The sequence below is a fragment of the Lithobates pipiens genome, unplaced genomic scaffold (assembly GCF_037356315.1).
Source record: "Lithobates pipiens isolate NorthernLeopardFrog02 unplaced genomic scaffold, aLitPip1_a1.2 Scaffold_51, whole genome shotgun sequence".
NCBI lineage: Eukaryota > Metazoa > Chordata > Amphibia > Anura > Ranidae > Lithobates > Lithobates pipiens.
Genome location: NW_027507874.1, coordinates 682,501 through 702,046, shown reverse-complemented (window position 1 = coordinate 702,046; position 19,546 = coordinate 682,501). Strand labels below are relative to the sequence as shown.

Below are 19,546 nucleotides of genomic sequence, written 5' to 3'. Positions count from 1 at the left end.
TTGTCTTTTAAGTTGTTGCCAGAGGGAAAGGGGGGTGGGGGGGTATCCATGAGCCAGCCCTACCTCGTTATCGAACTCCCTGTGTTAAAAGTGTATAAAAAGGCTGTATTCTGTCCAATAAATCATTCAAGAGTCTACAAGCCATTTTTGGCTAGACTTGTATTCAAAGCAGCTATAATATTATACCTCTCTGATGGTCAGACTGGAGAGGGCACTCGGCGGAGTGTGGGATGGGTGTCACGGTCCCTACCGTGCCAAGAAGACAGCTAGGTGGGGTTGCATCCCAGGTGACCCTGGCTGGTCTTGAACTCATGGCCTTCTGTTTAGTGCTCCTGTTTTTTTACCTCTGAGCCACACCTTAGTTCCTTTCACCCTACTTTCCAACCATGCCTAGTTCAGCATGTAGCACTGAGGGCGATACTCTGATTGCACCTGTCACTCTTGGATCAGTTGAGACAGGTTACCTAATCTGCTGGGCATGTTTGCCAAGTGTTCCCGTGTTCCTAGACTGACCCCGGCTTCTGACCCTGGCTCCGTTTATCATTTATCCTGTCTTTTGGAATCCTTGACTATGGCTTACCCCGACTATCCCTTGACAATTTCCTGTTAAAGCCCCTGTGCACAGATTCACAGCTCAGGTAGCTTCTTACCTTGCTACTGAGTTCTGTGTGTATTTGCAAAGGTGAGCATACATCTCTGCAATATGGACTCCAACCTAGGTAAGCCCTTACAATAGGATCCGTTACACTCGCTATTTAAAAACACTTGATTTCTTCATGGAATGTTCAATTCACCATACACCTGCTAAAGTTTCACCCACACGTTTGCCAAATTTCATGCAAAATTTGATGATAATCCACTGCTCCAGATTTTGCAAATAACCAGTTAAAAATGTAAAAAAAAAAATACAAATAAAAAAATTATCCAAAATCATAATCGTTTCCCTTTTTACATGGTTATTATTTTAATAATCAGGCAACTTTCTAAAGATATTATAAAACATTTTTATTATTTCTAAAACTTTGGTACAATGTCAGAGCTATATGAATTGCTTCTTTTCACTCCATGTCAGTCATTATTACTCCCATTATAGGTCCTTTCAGATTCACATTTTGTATGTCATTTTACACATTTTTCAGTCTGCTGTATTCATCGCTCTCAGGAACACAATTATTATTATCCCCTCTTCTTTTTTTTACCTCTGCCCTTCGTCACACACATCCACAGACTGGCCCCCACATACTGCACAGACTGGCCCCCACATACTGCACAGACTGGCCCCCACATACTGCACAGACTGGCCCCCACATCTCCAGACTGGTCCCCACAGACTGGCCCCCACATACTGCACGCACTGGCCCCGACATACTCACTGCACGGACTGGCCCCGACAGGACATATGATCTCCTGTCCTCCAAGCCGTCGTTGCCGCGCTGACTTTGAACTGTGGCGCCGCCCACACACCGCAGCATCTGAGTATCAATGCAATTTTTTTTTTTTTTAAATGGCCTTTGTTTTCGGGAGCAATAATAATTAATAATGCTTAAAGTGAAACAATACAAGTGAAATATTCCTTTTAAATTTCATACCTGGGGGGTGTCTATAGTATGCCTGAAAAGTGGCACATTTTTCCTGTGTTTAGAACAGTCCCTGCACAAAATTACATTTCTAAAGGGGTAAAAAAAGTCATTTAAAAGTACTTGCGACTATAATAAATTGTCGGTCCCGGCAATACACATAAAAGTCATTAAAAAAAATTGCATGGCATTCCCCCACTGGGGAACCCCAAACCAAGAAAAAAAAAATGTGTGAGAGTCCCCCCAAATTCCATACCATTCCCTTGTCCGAGTACGCAACCTGGCAGGCTGCAGGAAAAGAGGGGAGGACAAGAGAGCCCCCCCCCCCCGAACCGTACCAGGCCACACGCCCTCAACATGGGGAGGGTGCTTTGGGATAGCCCTCCAAAGCACCTTGTCCCCATGTTGATGGGGAGAAGGGCCTCATTCCCACAACCCTTGCCCAGTGGTTGTGGGGGTCTGCGGGCAGGGGGGCTTATCGGAATCTGGAAGCCCCACTTTTATGTGTATTGCCGGGACCTACAATTCATTATAGCCGCGAGTAGTTTTAAATTACTTTTTTTCTCGTAGAAATTAAATTTTGCTCTCGGACTGTTCTAAATACGGGAAACATGCGCCACTTTACAGGCATACTATAGACACCCCCCAGGTATGAAATTTAAAGGAATATTTCACTTTTATTGTTTCACTTTAGGCATTATTAAAATCACTGCTTCTGAACAAACTGCAGTTTTTAAAACTTTTTTTGCATTGATACATGTCCCCTGGGGCAGGACCCGGGTCCCCAAACACTTTTTTTGACAATACCATGCATATAAGCCTTTAAAATTAGCACGTTTTATTTTTCATGTTCCTGTCCCATAGACTTTTAGCCCTTGTACACACTGTCGGACATTCCGACAACAAAATGCGTCGGATTTTTTCAGATGGATTTTGTCCGAAACTGGTGTTGCATACACGCGGTCGGACAAAGTTGTCGGAAAATCCGATCGCTCTGAACGTGATGATGTTATTTAGTTACGACGGGACTACGCTCAGGCTAGTAGCCAATAGCTTTGGTCTAGGAATTTGATCTGAGCATGCGTGGCACTTTGTCCGATCGGAATTCTCTACAAACGAACGGACAAAGTCCGATCGGATCATGTTGTCGGAAAATTTTTATATCCAGCTCTCAAACTTTGTTGGTCGCATATTCCGACTGAAAAAGTCAGATGGAGCCCACACACGGTCGGATTATCCGACAACACGGTTCGATCGGACATTTTCCATCTGAATTTTCGACCGTGTGTACAAGGGCTTAGTGTTGTACGTCACCGTCTTCTTGGCGTTTGGAATTTGGTGTGACCGTGTGTAGTCAACACAAGCTTGAGCGGAATTCCGTCGGAAAAACCATCCAAGGCTTTTCCAACAAGAATTCCGATCGTGTGTATGCGGCATAACATTGCCTTTACTTAGGCCGCGTACACACGGGCGGACTGTCTGACGGACTTGGTCCGCTGAAACGTGTTTCAGCGGACAATCCGCTCGTGTGTGGGCTTCAGCGGACTTTTTCAGCGGACAGTCTGGCGGACTAAGTCTTTTGGAATTTCCGTAATATTGTCCGTCCAAACTTGGTTTCAGCGGACAGTCCGCTCGTGAGTAGGCAAGTTGGACGGACTAAGTATGGCGCATGCTCAGAAAGGATTTACACGGCCGAAGGTTGCATTGTAGTGTATTGGACGTCGTATTTCTAGTCCCGTCGTACGTGCTGTACACGTCATCGCGCAAGCTTTCAGCGGACTGTCTGTTCATCGCGTGTGGTCAAGTCCGTTCATTCAAAAGTAGGACGGACTGTCTGTCGGATTGTCTGACGGACTTAGTTGGCCAGACAGTCCGCCCGTGTGTACGCGGCCTAAGGATTAGAGCAGCGTTTCTCAACCTTTCTTTAGTCACCCTTTTAAAATTATGCAAAATCTCGAGGGACCCCATTCTAAAATGTAAAAAACGGAAATGTTTCTTTTAACAATCCTTCTGTATTGCACTGTGTTGTAATCGTACTGCCCCCTTTTTATATTGTAATGTGCTGTGTAAACTGTTGGAGCTCTACACTCACCGGCCACTTTATTAGGTACACCTGTTCAATTGTTTGGTAACACAAATTGCTAACCAGCCAATCACATGGCAGTAACTCAATGCATTTAGGCATCTGGACGTGCTGAAGACAACTTGTGGAAATTCAAACCGAGCATCAGAATGGAGAAGAAAGGGGATTGAAGTGACTTTGGCACCAAAAACCATGCCATGTTCAGACAGGCTGGTCTGAGTTTTTCAAAAACTGCTGATCTACTGGGATTTTCACAAACAACCATCTCTCGTGTTTACAGAGAATGGTCTGAAAAAGAGAAAATATCCGCTGAGCGACAGTTGTGTGGAGGAAAATGCCTTGTTGGTGTCAGAGGTCAGATGTGAATGGGCAGACTGGGTCCAGATGATAGAAAGGCAACAGTAACTTAAATGTCTATTCGTTACAACCAAGGTATGCAGAATACCATATCTTAACGGACAACACATTGAACCTTGAAGCAGATGGGCTACAGTAGCAGAAGACCACACCGGGTGCCACCGTCAGCTAAGAACAGGAAACTGAGGATACAATTTGCACAGGATCACCAATATTGGACAATAGAAGATTGGAAAAACATTGCCTGGTCTGATGAGTCTGGATTTCAGCAGCGACATTCAGATGGGAGGGTCAGAATTTGGCATAAACAACATGAAAGCATGGATCCATCCTGCCTTGTATCAATGGTTCAGGCTGGTGGTGTAATGGTGTGGGGGGATATTTTCTTGCCACACTTTGGGCACCTCAGTACCAATTGAACATCGTTTAAATGTCACGGCCTACCCGAGTATTGTTGCTCACTATATACACCCCTTTATGACTACAGTGTCCTCATCTTTTGATGGCTCCTTCCAGCAGGATAATGCTCCATGTCACAAAGCTCCAATCATCTCACCACTGGACAATGAGGTCTCTGCACTCCAATGGCCTCCACACTCACCATATCTCAATCTAATAGAGCACCTTTGGGATGTGGTGGAACAGGAGATTTGAATCATGGATGTGCAGCCCACAAATCTGCAGCAACTGCGTGATGCTATCATGTCAATATGGACCAAAATCTCTGAGGAATGTTTCCAAACCCTTGTTGAATCTATATGAAGAATGAAGGCAAAAGGGGGTCCAACCTGGTACTAGCAAGGTGTACCTAATAAAGTGGCCGGTGAGTCCATAAATCCTGTATAATAAAAATAATCAATGGGAAAGCTGATCCTGGAAGCTCTTTATCACATCAGAGGTGTCCCATTCCATCAAGGTTCACCCATGACATCAGAGGTCCCCTTTCACATCAGTGGTCCTCCCATCACATCACAGCCTCCCTTTGCATCCGAGTCCCCCCTTCACCTCAGAGTCCCCATATACATGAGTGCTCCATCAAAACAATGCCCCACTGTCACCACTGTGTCCCCTCTTTTGGGTCTGGCACTATGGCCAGGGGTGGAGGAGTTCCCTTTTCTCCTGAATGTTGGGGACAACCCGGCATGCTACCTGCCCTGAAACATGGGTTGCCATGGTGCAGGCAAGCCAACCACCAGCGCCATAGCACCAAATTACGCTGTGGGGTTGATTTACTAAAACTGGAGAGTGCAAAATCCGGTGCAGCTCTACATAGAAACCAATCAGCTTCCAGGTATTTTTTTTGTCAAACTTAATTGAACATGCTGGAGTCTGTACAGCTGCCCCGGATTTTGCACTCTCCATTTTTAGTCAATCAACCCATGTCCTAGCCCTAGAGCATCATCGGTTGTTAGCCCTTGTACACACGGTCGGACATTCCGACAACCAAATCCGTCGGATTTTGTCTGTCGGATTTTGTCCGTCGGATTTTGTCCGAAACTGTTGCATACACACGGTTGGACAAAGTTGTCGGAAAATCCGATCGTTCGTAACGTGATGACGTTATTTCGTTACAACGGGACTACGTTCAGGCTAGTAGCCAATAGCTTTGGTGTAGGAATTTGATCTGAGCATGCGTGGCACTTTGTCCGATCGGAATTCTCTACACATGATCGGATCGGATCATGTTGTCGGAAAGTTTTACCGACAAGTTGGAAAACTTGGTCCGTCGGATACTCTGACGGAAACAGTCCGATGAAGACCGCACACAGTCAGATTATCTGACAAAACGGTCCGATCAGACACATTCCGTCGGAATCTCCGGCCCTGTGTACAAGGGCTTATGGTGCTGGCGGCCAGCCAGGCCCACAACATGGAAACTCATGATGATGATGATACAGGGCAAACTCTGTGCCCATGGCACCCTGGTTGAGAAACAGTGACCATAAAACAATTTTATAATTTTCTCCTTACTAAGGATTGGATTACCTTAACGTTTGTTTTTCCTTTGCCTTTACTAGGATTTACATGACCTTGAAACTGGCACCAGACGAAAAGTGTCAAAAAACGTTATCTCTGTAAATAAAGAAGTGAACACTTGCGTCTGCAGATGCTCCACACTGGTCAATACCCCAGTGGAAGATTATTTAGCGTCTACCACTTCAGGGAGTGTCTATCTCCTTGCCCCCTTCTGTGCTCAGTGCCAACTCCTTCATCCTTACTGTGTCCTGTTGTAACACAGAAGTCGGTGGGAGGAACCACTAAGCACAGCAAGGTCGGGATCCAGGTAATTGCCACTCCTGGAAGTGTCAGTTTCCTAAGAAACTTCATCCTATCTCAGGGATTTCTCTTCAACAGAGCAACGTTCAATGATGCAGCCTTCTAGACAGGTAAGTATTCATGTTTGTCTTTACTGGAACAGCAGTTTTTGCCACTTTAAAGCAACCTGTGCTTATATATGATCCCCTTCCCCAGACACACATGAGCACCTTTCCGTTTGTTTTCCCCGCCGCTACATTTAGTTGGCAGGAGCAAAGAAAATAACCCATACTTTTAAGTATGGAGGACCATATGGATGGATCACTCTCCTTCCTCTCATATGACAGAGCTGGTGCTTGGTGATTGTCCCAATGCTGTGACATAGGGTTGGGAGAAAATCCTCAGTCCTATGTAATCTACAACTAGAGAGACTCAGAGTTGACACTGTGCTTCCTTTCCTTGCTCCTATTTGCTGAACAGTCAGTGCGGCATTGAAGGCAACTCAAATATATGCAGCTGCGCATGTGCCCTGTAGTGAAAAATGTACATTAATTTAGAATTGTAGTGTATGTCTCTATTTTCTGACAACCACTTGCTGCAGAAAAAGGATACAAATACTGATTAGCTGCAATAATAACATTAATTTTGTGTTTTTATCTGATCTGTTACAGAAAAGAAAACTATGTGACAGCTATGTCTGTCCTACCGCTGTTGGGACCATAGAGAGAAAGCATGGAGAGCCACACTTAAAATGAAAATCCAGAGTTCAAGTTTTATTCCATTAAATCAGTTCAATACATTCAGCATTGGTAGCCATCATGTTTCAGGGGTCAAAGAGCACTCCCTTTCATCGGGGCTTGGAACATAATGATATGTATAGGAAGGCTGGACTCAGGGTGGTGAAGGTGACGGCAGCTAGTTTTCAATAGCTGGATGACTAGAGAGGTTATCAAACTGGTTCAATGTAATGAAACTTTAAATATGGACTCTCATTTTCGGTGAGGTGTTATGTTCTTTGTCTCTACGATCCCTATATGATGTATTCTTGCAGGACCTTCAGTACATGTAAGCTGCCTGCCCAGTGCCTGATACACCCTGAGCCAAAATAATTCCACGCTAATAGGAATGTATGTGGACCCATCCCACTGGAGTTATGTGCTGTGTAGATGCTGTGGCATAACATAACTCAACAAGCTTGAGAAGCCATGATGAACCCAGGCTGGCCGATATACCTGGTTGACTTGGCTAAACTCAAGTACCCACCTTCCCTGGTTCTTCAAACCTTGCAGCACCTAAACTGTGAACTCATCCCACTGGCGTTATGTGGTGTCTAGCCAATGTGGTATAACATAACCCAACAAGCTTGAGAAGCCATGATGAACCCAGGCTGGTCACTAGACCCGGTTGACTTGGCTAAACTCAAGTACCCACCTTCCCTGGTTTTTCAAACCTCGCAGCACCTGAACTGTGGACCCATCCCACTGACGCTATGTGCCGTCTAGCCAGTGTGGTATACCATAACTCAATAAGCTTGAGAAGATATGTTTGGCTCAGGCTGGTCGCAATACCTGGTTGACTTGGTTTAACTCAAGTACCCATCTTCTCTGGTTCTTCAAACCTTGCAGCACCTGAACTGCGGACACATCCCACTGAAGCTATGTGCTGCCACTGTTGTATAACATAACTCAACAAACTTGAGAAGATTTGTTGGGCCCAGGCAGCTAGTCCTGGTTAACTTTGCTAAACTCAAGTACCCACCTTCCCTGGTTCTTCAAAACTTGCAGCACCTGAACAGAGCTATGTGCTGCCACTGTGGTATAACATAAAAGACTTCTAAATATTGCAATTGTATCCCGCTTTCAATGCATGGTTTTCCTAGTAGCTTTATCACTGTGCTAATCTATAAGAACAGTGCACAAACCAAAAAGGAAAACCTTAAGGGAAATAGAAAGAGAAAAAGGGAATGGCATCAAATACTCGCTTCCCAGTGACTACAGCATTAAAAAAAGAGAAAAGAACTAAAAACTACCATTGTAAATCAGGAAAGAAAACCTAAAAGAACAAAATCATTCATGCGGGCAAAAAAAATGCGTGGTACTGGTCTACTCCCAGCACCTGAGTTGACTCATCTGGAAGCTCTTATCCCCTTCAGGAAATGAGATGTGATGTAAGAGACAGTTTCTCTAAAGACTGTTTTCTTCACTCAGAACTGGCGCGTGACTTGGCATTTGTGTGGACTTGCTGGTGTTTAAGCAAATTCTGCTTAGTGGTAAATCCCCTGCCACAAACAGAACAGGAATACGGTCGAACGCCAGTGTGGATTATCTGATGAGTGGCGAGATTGGACCTTTCTGTAAAACACTTCCCGCACTCTGTACATGAAAAGGGCTTCTCGCCAGTGTGAGTTCTCTCGTGTTCAATCACGTTCGATTTCATGGAGAAGCATTTCCCACATATCGAACAGGCATATGGCTTCTCCCCAGTGTGGATCCTCATGTGTCTGGTGACGGCTGACTTCTGCAGAAAGCACTTCCCGCACTCAGAACAGGAAAACGGCTTCACCCCGCTGTGGGTCCTCTGGTGCGGGATGAGATGTGATACCCTAGTAAAACACTTCCCGCACTCTGGACATGGATACAGCTCACCTGTGTGAATCCGCTGATGGAGAGCCAGAGCCGACTTCTGCATAAAACACTTCCCGCACTCTGAACACGAAAAGGGCTTCTCTCCCGTGTGAGTCCTTTCATGTTCGATTAGATGTGTTTTACGAGAGAAAAATCTTCCGCATACATAACATAAATATGGTTTATCCACAGTAAAATTCCTCTGGGCGAGAAAGCTTCCGCTTTGTAATGAGGAATCGGATAACAGATCTGCGTTGTCAAGAGTTAGGTGACTGGAGGTAATGGGGTTCTCTCCTGAAGAATCCTCTTTGATGTCATCTTCTATTTTACCATCTATAGAAATCACAGAGTAGCTCTCCATATTAATCCTGTTGCCTCGTCCATCTGGAATGAATGAGAAACAAAAGAAGATAGGAACAAATGAAGACATCAAACATATATGCTCAGGACTAGAAAAATGTTTTTAAAGTGTGTGTTTGTGTGTGCCCCTACCCTGCCCTGCAGCTAAACATGCCCTCATAAATTATCTCATGAAATGACACTTAAATGTTTTATGCAGAATTAAGTAAAAAAAAAAAAATATATTAACAACTTTATCCGTGTCCATTAAAGCAGCCTACCTGTGTCCGTCACATACAGCCCTGCTTCACTGCCCCGGGACTTTGATATACATCACACATTGCAGGATTGGATGGGTGATCTGTCTATCAAAGTCCCTGGACCAGGAGGCGGGGCTGTACGTGATGGCGAGTGCAGGGACCACACAGCAATTCAAATGAAAGCTATTACAGTGATGTTCCACGCTCTGATCATCCAGCTTGCTCTCTCTTCCTCTCTGCAATTGCTGGGAGCAGAGCTCCCATGCAACCCCACCTGCCAGCGATGCTCTGCCCCCCACACCTGCTCCCAGGCAGCCCACGCTCGCCAGTCCTCATTTACCACTCCAAAAATGTGAGTAGGCGAGTAGAAAATTTGGGGGCTGTGTATATATATATATATGTATATATAGATAGAGATAAAGAGAGAGAGAGAGAGAGAGAGAGAGATAGATAGGTAGGTAGCGGGATATATATATATATATATATATATATATATATATATATATATATATAGTGCCTTGCGAAAGTATTCGGCCCCCTTGAACTTTTCAACCTTTTGCCACATTTCAGGCTTCAAACATAAAGATATAAAATTTTAATTTTTTGTGAAGAATCACCAACAAGTTGGACACAATTGTGAAGTGGAACGAAATCTATTGGATATTTTAAACTTTTTTAGCAAATAAAAAACTGAAAAGTGGTGCGTGCAAAATTATTCGGCCCCTTTACTTTCAGTGCAGCAAACTCACTCCAGAAGTTCAGCGAGGATCTCTGAATGATCCAATGTTGTCCTAAATGACTGATGGTGATAAATAGAATCCACCTGTGTGTAATCCAGTCTCTGTATAAATGCACCTGTTCTGTGATAGTCTCAGGGTTCTGTTGAAAGTGCAGAGAGCATCATGAAGACCAAGGAACACACCAGGCAGGTCCGTAATACTGTTGTGGAGAAGTTTAAAGCTGGATTTGGATACAAAAAGATTTCCCAAGCTTTAAACATCCCAAGGAGCACTGTGCAAGCGATCATTTTGAAATGGAAAGAGTATCAGACCACTGCAAATCTACCAAGACCTGGCTGTCCCTCTAAACTTTCAGCTCAGACAAGGAGAAGACTGATCAGAGATGCAGCCAAGAGGCCCATGATCACTCTGGATGAACTGCAGAGAACTACAGCTGAGGTGGGAGAGTCTGTCCATAGGACAACAATCAGTCGTACACTGCACAAATCTGGCCTTTATGGTAGAGTGGCAAGAAGAAAGCCATTTCTCAAAGATATCCATAAAAAGTCTCGTCTAAAGTTTGCCACAAGCCACCTGGGAGACACACCAAACATGTGGAAGAAGGTGCTCTGGTCAGATGAAACCAAAATCGAACTTTTTACCCACAATGCAAAACGATATGTTTGGCGTAAAAGCAACACAGCTCATCACCCTCAACACACCATCCCCACTGTCAAACATGGTGGTGGCAGCATCATGGTTTGGGCCTGCTTTTCTTCAGCAGGGACAGGGAAGATGGTTAAAATTGAGGGGAAGATGGATGCAGCCAAATACAGGACCATTCTGGATGAAAACCTGTTGGAGTCTGCAAAAGACCTGAAACTGGGACGGAGATTTATCTTCCAACAAGACAATGATCCCAAACATACAGCAAAATCTACAAAGGAATGGTTCACAAATAAACGTATCCAGGTGTTAGAATGGCCAAGTCAAAGTCCAGACCTGAATCCAATCGAGAATCTGTGGAAAGAGCTGAAAACTGCTGTTCACAAACGCTCTCCATACAACCTCACTGAGCTCGAGCTGTTTTGCAAGAAAGAATGGGCAAGACTTTCAGTCTCTCGATGTGCAAAACTGATAGAGACATACCCCAAGCGACTTGCAGCTGTAATCGCAGCAAAAGGTGGCTCTACAAAGTATTAACGCAAGGGGGCCGAATAATTTTGCACGCCCCACTTTTCATTTTTTATTAGTTAAAAAAGTTTCAAAAATCCAATAGATTTCGTTCTACTTCACAATTGTGTCCCACTTGTTGATGATTCTTCACAAAAAATAAAAATTGTATATCTTTATGTTTGAAGCCTGAAATGTGGCAAAAGGTTGAAAAGTTCAAGGGGGCCGAATACTTTCGCAAGGCACTGTATATATATATATCTATATTATGCAGCGGGTAAAACTATTACTAAAGTATTGAACACGTTACCATTTTTGTAGATAAATATAATTCTAAAGGTGCTATTGACATTAAATTTTCACCACATGACAGTAACAACCCATACAATCCATACATACAAAGACACCAAAACAAATACATTCAGAAATTACGTTATTTGTAAAAAAAAAAATGGAATGACATAGCAAAAAGGTGTTGAACATGAAGAAAGGGAGGAGCAAAGAGGCATGGAAAGCCAAGACACCAGCTGAAATCTATCAGTAATTAGAAAGTAATCCTGCCCCTTGTCAGTGCAAATTAATATCAGATAGTTCCATCTCAACTGATGGCCTATAAAAAGGTGTCTCATTATTAAGGTGTCGCACAAGAAACATCTGATAATGGGTAAAAGCAAAGAGCACTCTCAAGACCTTTGCAACCTTATTGCTGCATAACATACTGATGACATTGGTTACAGAAGGATTTCTAATTCTCTGAATGTTCCAGTGAGCACAGTTGGGGCCATATTCCGTAAGTGGAAAGAACATAATTTCACCATAAACTGGCCAAGACCAGGTGCTTGTCAAAAGATTTCTGGCAGAGGAGTGAAAAGAATTATCAGAAGCGTTGTCCAAGAGCCAAGGACCAATTGTGGAGAGCTTCAAAAAAACCTGGAATTAGCAGATACAATTTTTAAAGAAAACAATAAGTAATGCACTCACCCACCATGCTCTGTATGCACGCTCACCATGCAAGACTCCATTGCTGAAGAAAAAGCATGTTGAAGCTCATTTAAAGTTTGCTGCGCAACATTTAGACCAGCCTGTGGTATACTGGGAGAATATAGTCTGGTCAGATAAGACCAAAATTGAAATTTTTGGATGCCATAATACACACCATGTTTCGAGGTCAAATGACACTGCACATCACCCCAAAAACTCCCCCATACCAACAGTGAAGTTTGGAGATGGGAACATCATGGCGTGGGGCTGTTTTTCAGCATACGGTACTGGCAAACTTCATGTCGTTGAAGGAAGGATGAATGGAAAAATGTACCAAGACATTCTTGATAAAAATCTGCTGCTATCTACCAGGATGATGAAGATGAGACGAGGGCGGATATTTCAGCAAGACAATGATCCCAAACACAAAGCCAAGAAAGAAAATAAAGCTTCTAGAATGGCCCAGCCAATCACCTGACTTAAATCCAATAGAAAATGGCTATGGAAAGAACTAAAGATCAGAGTTCATAGAAGAGGCCCACGGAACCTTCAAGATCTGAAGACTGTGTGGAAGAATGGGCCAAAATCACACCTGAGCAACGCATGCCACTGGTTTCTCCATACAGGAGGCGTCTTGAAGCTGTCATTACCAACAAAGGACTTATATGAAGTTTTTAAGTAAATTTAATTTATCGTTTTCAATACTTTTTCTCTGTATCATTCTATTTTATTACACATAACTTCATTTCTGAACGTCTTTATTTTGGTTTCTTTGTATGTATGGAGTGCATGGGTTGTTACTGACATGTGATGAAATGGTGTGTATATTTGTGGAATAATTTACATCAGCGAACTAAACCTTTCCTTGTGGAAAGAGTAGATAATGGTTATGCCCCCTCAACAGGAAGTGAGGGGAAATCCCTCCAAAGTGTGGAGCAGAACAAAAAACATTCATTGTTTTCTACTCACCTGTACCAATCTCTAAAGGAAATTCCTCCTCTTTGATCTTTACATGTATTTCCTCTTCATCTTCTTCTTCTTTAACATTTCTCATTAGGGTGTCTCTGGTATCTGTGAATAAAGATGAGTGAAGCCCCCTTTACTTAGATGTATGAAAGACCCCAGAGAGTGTGTGTGGGGGGAGACTGGTCACGTCTCTTGGCTGGTAACACACAATGACATGATGTGAGGAGGAGAGCCGGAGTCTAATAGAGGCGGATGGCTCCTGACTCCCCCACTGGGCACATACTGTCTCCCCATTACTGTCTACTGACAGAGGAGGGGGGAGGAGAAGAGATTGTTGTAGTGAATGAACAAGGAGAATCTGGGACTCTTCTCTGGATTTAGTGTTTATTACTCACCTGTGCTCATTTCTGTGGGGATTTCATCCTCCTTATACAGCTCATCCTCACTAATATCAGTGTCTTCTGTTTCCTCTCTGGCTTCTGCTTCACAATCAGTCTGGTTTATATTCACAATAACCTATACAAAAATGGTTCCTTTAAACAATTCATTTTTGTTAATGAATTTAAAATCAATTATGCTTTAAAAAAAAAAAAAAATAAATCACAAAGCTAAGTAGACACTTTAACAAAAATAAAGACTACTATAGTAGCCAGTGAACATATGTCATGGCTGGTTTCGCTCTTGAGCAGGACAAAGATGATGCACAACAGGCCAACAAAGAGGAAGCTGATGGAGTGTTTAAAAGGCCCACTTGATATTTAAAGTATTATTTAGAATTTAGATTTTGATTTCACCTACCAGATCATCCTCTGGAATCTTACTGTCCCCCTGTGTGGAGTCCCGGGAATACAGAGGACGGGGACATCTCTCTGGGGGATTTCTGTTACTGGATCCATCTATAGGAAACACACACACTGACTGAATACATTGTTTCTATGTCTTTATATCAGAGGATGTGTGTATCTAGGGGGATCCTCAATACTCTTCTCTCCTTTACAAGAAATTAAAGTCTCTTCTTACCTGGTGATGTGAGGGGTGGCCGCTTCTCCATCATGACATCCTTGGGATCCTTTTGTTCTTCTATGTCTTCCACCTCTTCCAGGCATAAAGAGACAGTGACATCCTTATATTCTTTAGGAACCTGGAACACACATTTATACTGTCTTCATGTATGCACAGTTCTAGATTGCAGCTGTCAGTCTTCGATCCATGTTTTAGTCCTGTTTTCAGTCCTGCCCCGTGTGTGTTGTGTTAGTGCCATCAAATTGCCCTCTACCCTTTGTTTCCCATTGTTGTCTGCACACCACTTACCTCTTTGCCTAGTTTCAGTGTCTAGCCTGTACCCTTATTTCCCTTTCCTTGGACTGGGTCAAACCTTCATTGCCATTTTCACATCTCTACTTTGGTTTATTAACAACATTTCATACCTTCACCAATGTAAATTGAACCATTAACACCTGTCCCAGGAGTCTTGGCACCATGGATGGATAATGTAAGTAGAACAGGGTGGATTCACCAACTTTTACATCTCCCATCTTGTTTTTGGACAATAAACATCTTCCTGGATAAATTCCATGGTGATTCATTAACTGCTTCCTACTGTGAGCAGGCAGCAGTTCCAGGCTGAGCAATGTACCTGGATGTCATGGCAGAGGCATAACTAGTACCTTCAGGGCCCCAGTTCAAGAAACCATGAATGGCCCTTCCTTTCAAGCTCCAGCCCCTTCCTATTGATCCAGGGACCTTTTACTCCCATTACGGGCCCCTTTATTATGGTCCGACAGCTGGGCCCTTTCAAAAGAAAGCTCTATTTGTGTGGAAAAAAATTATATAAATTTAATATGCGTACAGTGTTGGATGACCGCACAATTACTAGTTAAAGTAGTGCAGTGCTGAATATCAAAATATGCCCTGGTCATGAAGGGGGTAAAACCTTCCGGAGGTCAAGTGGTTGAAATGACTTACTTGCATGACTATAGATGCTGGGGTATGTTCCTGACAATTATGAGAACTGGAGAAGGTACTTGGAGTGAGCAATAAAATGTTTTCAACATTACAGAACAAGTCCAACTTAAATGTAACTGACAGCTACTAGATGCACCGAGATCTGGATAAATTAGAATTTACACAGACATCCCTGTACTCACGTTACTGTGTCCAGTTGTAGCCAACCCACTCCTCTTCTTGGACCTCCCTCACCTCACTAGGTAAATTAGGGTATTTATCATGTTATGGGGCACCAAAGTCTAGTTAAAATGTACTGAGCTTCCCCAAAGGCAGCTGCCACACCATTCCTAAACCACTGGTTGCTGTCAGGTCTCCTCTCTTGTGTGTTCTATACTGGCTTGCTCCGATTGTCTTGTTTAGATTAGCTCCTCCACTGGTTTTTGATGCTGTGGTTTCTGCTTCTGTTTTATGAACTACGTCCCATAATTTCCTTCACCGCTCACCTCTCCTTTCAGCAGTTCAATGATTTGGCTGGTTACTTCTTCAACTTTCTTGTTGTTCATTCTCAGGGAGTGAGATGGAGGATCTATAAAGGGACTTTGGGTCTTTCTCACGTTGGATGCCACCAAGCCATCAGACAACTTGAAAGCAATATAATTCTGTATTGAAATCAAATATATCAAGTAACGTTTCAATGCAAGCTTGATAAAACATTCACAATACATTAAAATGAAATGCCAATATGAAATTGTTTGTTGGTTTCAGGCAGATTTCGGCTTTGTTAATAGAGATAAGAGTGATGTCATGTGACCTCCCAGAATCCTCCTCACCTCTCCGGTCAGGTCTGTGTTTTATTAATAGAGATAAGAGTGATGTCATGTGATCTCCCAGAATCCTCCTCACCTCTCCTGTCAGGTCTGTGTTTTATTAATAGAGATAAAAGTGATGTCATGTGACCTCCCAGAATCCTCCTCACCTCTCCGGTCAAGTCTGTGTTTTATTAATATAGATAAAAGTGATGTCATGTGACCTCCCAGAATCCTCCTCACCTCTGCTGTTAGGTCTGTGTTTTATTAATAGAGATAAGAGTGATGTCAGGTGATCTCCCAGAATCCTCCTCACCTGTCCAGTCAGCAGGTAGATGATCTCCAGGGTGAGGTTCAGTATCCTCTCAGTCATGTGACTCCGCTCCCTCTCCATCCTCAGTCAGGTGATCTATTTGGAGGTGTTTCCTTGTAAACACTGTATGCCTTCAATTAGACCCCAGTGGCTTTTCCAGAATCAGAAGAAGAAACATAATATATAAAATTAGGAAAAATATATTGAACAGTTTCATGTCTTTAAGTGAGAAAGAATGACAGAGAAAAAGGAGAACAAGAGAGAATGGGTAAGAGTGGAGAGTCCCGAACTCTGGTTACTATGCTTATGTATGAAACGAAGGCTCCATAACACACATCCATTATCGTGTACACCAGCCCAGCCACAGAGGGATATATGTTAGCAGCATGCTGAGAAAACCATTCAATAGGACTTTGAACAAAAGCGTCCTCAGCTTTCTAACACAGCATAATGTCCCAAGCTAAAGCCAAGCAGGGTTCATTTCAAAGCATCACACTGCAGGTCACATCTACACCCTGCACAGCCTCACCAGGAACCATGTCCACCAAAAAAACATGAGAAAATATCTGCCAGTTTTGTAGACTTTATGAAGAATTTCCATTAAAGGATTTGTAAAGGTAAATATTTTTTCACCTTAATGTATTCTATGCATTAAGGTGAAAAAACATCAGACAATGCCAGCCCCCCTGTTTTACTTACCTGACCCCTAAAAAGTCCTGCGCTCGCCCCCGACATCCTCTTCGCCGCTCAGCCTGGCCGCTGATTGGCTGGAGTGGATGGATTGAAAGCAGCGCAGCCATTGGCTCACACTGCTGTCAATCACATCCAATGATGCGGCGAACCGGGGCGGGGCCGAGTGATACAGTGAGCGGCTACAGCCGCAGGCTGTATCACGGGAGTGTGCCCGCAAGTGCTTCTCACCATGGGAGGGAGCTCGCATGAACGTGAGAAGTACTTGCTGGGGGAAGCCCAGACAGCCGCCGAGGGACCCCAGAAGACCAGGTTCGGGGCCACTCTGTGCAAAACGAGCTGCACAGTGGAGGTAAGTATAACATGTTTGTTATTTATTTATTTTTTTTTTTTTTTTTTTACTTTACAACCCCTTTAAGTGTGGCACCCAGACCTGTTCCTTAAAGTGGTATTAAGGTTTCGCTTTTTTTAAAATTACAAACATGTCATACTTACCCGTCCTGTGCAGTGACTTTGCACAGATCAACCCGATCCTCTTCTTCTCGGGTTCCCATCCCACCTAAAAAAAAAATATATTAAAAGCCAGCAGCTACAACTACTGCAGCTGCTGACTTTTAATAAATGGACACTTACCTGTCTCAGGGTCCAGTGAGGTCGGCAGCCGAAGCCGAGCAATCGCTCAGCTCTCGGCTGCTGCTGCCACCATTGTCATTGAGGGAATCAGGAAGTGAAGCGTTGCGGCTTCACTTCCCGATTCCCTAGTGCACATGCGAGAGTCATGCTGCATGTCGTAAGTGGTCCCCGCTATCTCCTGGGACCTGTGTGTTTCCCAGGAGAAAGCGGGGGGGGGGGGTGCAGGAAGGGGCGTGACTCCCGCAGAGGTCTATTCCCGGAAGTGGGTGCAGATACCTGTATTATACAGGTATTTGCACCCCCCTCTCCCCTGATAGGTGCCAATTGTAAGCCACTTGTTATGGGGGCACTGGTGCGTGTTCGCTCCCAAGCCCTGCTCTATGCATCCATAAAACACATAGAGCTGAGGCTCGGTATCTCACTCTCCTCATTGGCTCACAGGCTGTGATTGACAAAAAAAAAGCTCTATCTGTGTAAAAAAATATATATAAATTTAATTTGGGTACAGCGATGCATGACCGCACAATTGGCAGTTATAGTAGCATAGTGCGAAATGCCCTGGTGTATGTATCTATGTATATATATATATATATATATATATATATATATATATATATATATATATATATAGTGCTGTGAAAAAGTATTTGCCCCTTCCTGATTTTTTTTTTTCCATATTTCTCACACTTAAATGATTCAGATCATCGAATAAAATTTAACCACATCAGCTCCGGAGGGATTTCCTGACCAGAGCATATTTTGCAATTTGGCACTGCGTCGGTTTAGCTGACAATTGCGCGGTAATGCAACGTTGTACCCAAACAAAATTGACGTCCTTTTTTTTCCTTTGGTGGTATTTGATCACCTCTGCGGTTTTTGTTTTTTGCACTATAAACAAAATAAGAGCGACAATTTTGAAAAAAAAAAGCCATATTTTTTACTTTTTGCTATAATAAATATCCCCAAAGAAAATGTAAAAAAACGAATTTATTCCACAGTTTAGGCTGATATGTATTCTTCTACATATTTTTGGTAAAAAAAAAAAAAATTGCAATAAGCGTATATATATTTTGGTTTGCACAAAAGTTATAGCGTCTACAAAATAGGGGATAGATTTATGGCATTTTCATTATAATTTTTTTTTTTTTTTTTACTAGTAATGGTGGCAATCTGCAATTTTTATCAGGACTGCGACACTCTGGCAGACATCAGATGCTTTTCACACTATTTTGGGACCACTGACATTTATACATCGATCAGAGCTACAAATAGCCAATGATTACTGTATAAATGACACTGGCAGGGAAGGGGTTAAACACTAGGGGCGATCAAGGGGTTAAGTGTGTTCCCTGGATGTGTTCTAACTGTGGGGGGGACTACAACATGAGGGAGATCACTGCTCCCGATTGCCACCTAGTGGCTCACGGGTATGGGTATGCCCTTTTGCCTGCCTGTTCCATTCTGCTGACGTAAATCCGCAAGCTGTCTGACAAAGTGGCGCACGCTAACAGATCACAAAAAGCCACAAATCATGCCACTATCTAGAAAAAATTCAAGAACAGATTAGAAACAAAGTACTGTACATGTATCGGTCTAGGGAAGGTTTCAAAGCCATTTCTAAGGCTTTAGCACTCCAATGAACCACCGGGAGAGCCATTATCCACAAATGGAGATAACTTGGAACAGTGGTGAACATTCCCAGGAGTGGCCGGCCTACAAAAATGACTCCAAGAGCTTGATGACGACTCATCCAGGAGGTCATAAAAGAACCTAGAACAACATCTAAAGAACTGCAGGCCTCACTTACCTCAGGTAAGATCAG

At 43.3% G+C, this 19,546-nt stretch overlaps 1 protein-coding gene across 1 annotated transcript in view; it reads right to left on the bottom strand.

Moving 5' to 3' along the window:
• Window positions 1–988: 988 nt before the first annotated feature.
• The window catches only part of LOC143957056 (uncharacterized), a 20,931-nt gene continuing 2,373 nt past the window's right edge, over window positions 989–19,546 (bottom strand). The window contains exons 2-8 of the mRNA XM_077467194.1: window positions 16,405–16,552; window positions 15,786–15,941; window positions 14,356–14,476; window positions 14,134–14,231; window positions 13,731–13,851; window positions 13,339–13,440; window positions 989–9,281 (exon numbers count right to left, since the gene is read on the bottom strand). Of these exons, the coding sequence (XP_077323320.1) occupies window positions 8,473–9,281; window positions 13,339–13,440; window positions 13,731–13,851; window positions 14,134–14,231; window positions 14,356–14,476; window positions 15,786–15,941; window positions 16,405–16,482 (1,485 nt within the window). The 5' untranslated portion in view covers window positions 16,483–16,552 and the 3' untranslated portion in view covers window positions 989–8,472. The remainder of the gene's footprint in view (window positions 9,282–13,338; window positions 13,441–13,730; window positions 13,852–14,133; window positions 14,232–14,355; window positions 14,477–15,785; window positions 15,942–16,404; window positions 16,553–19,546) is intronic.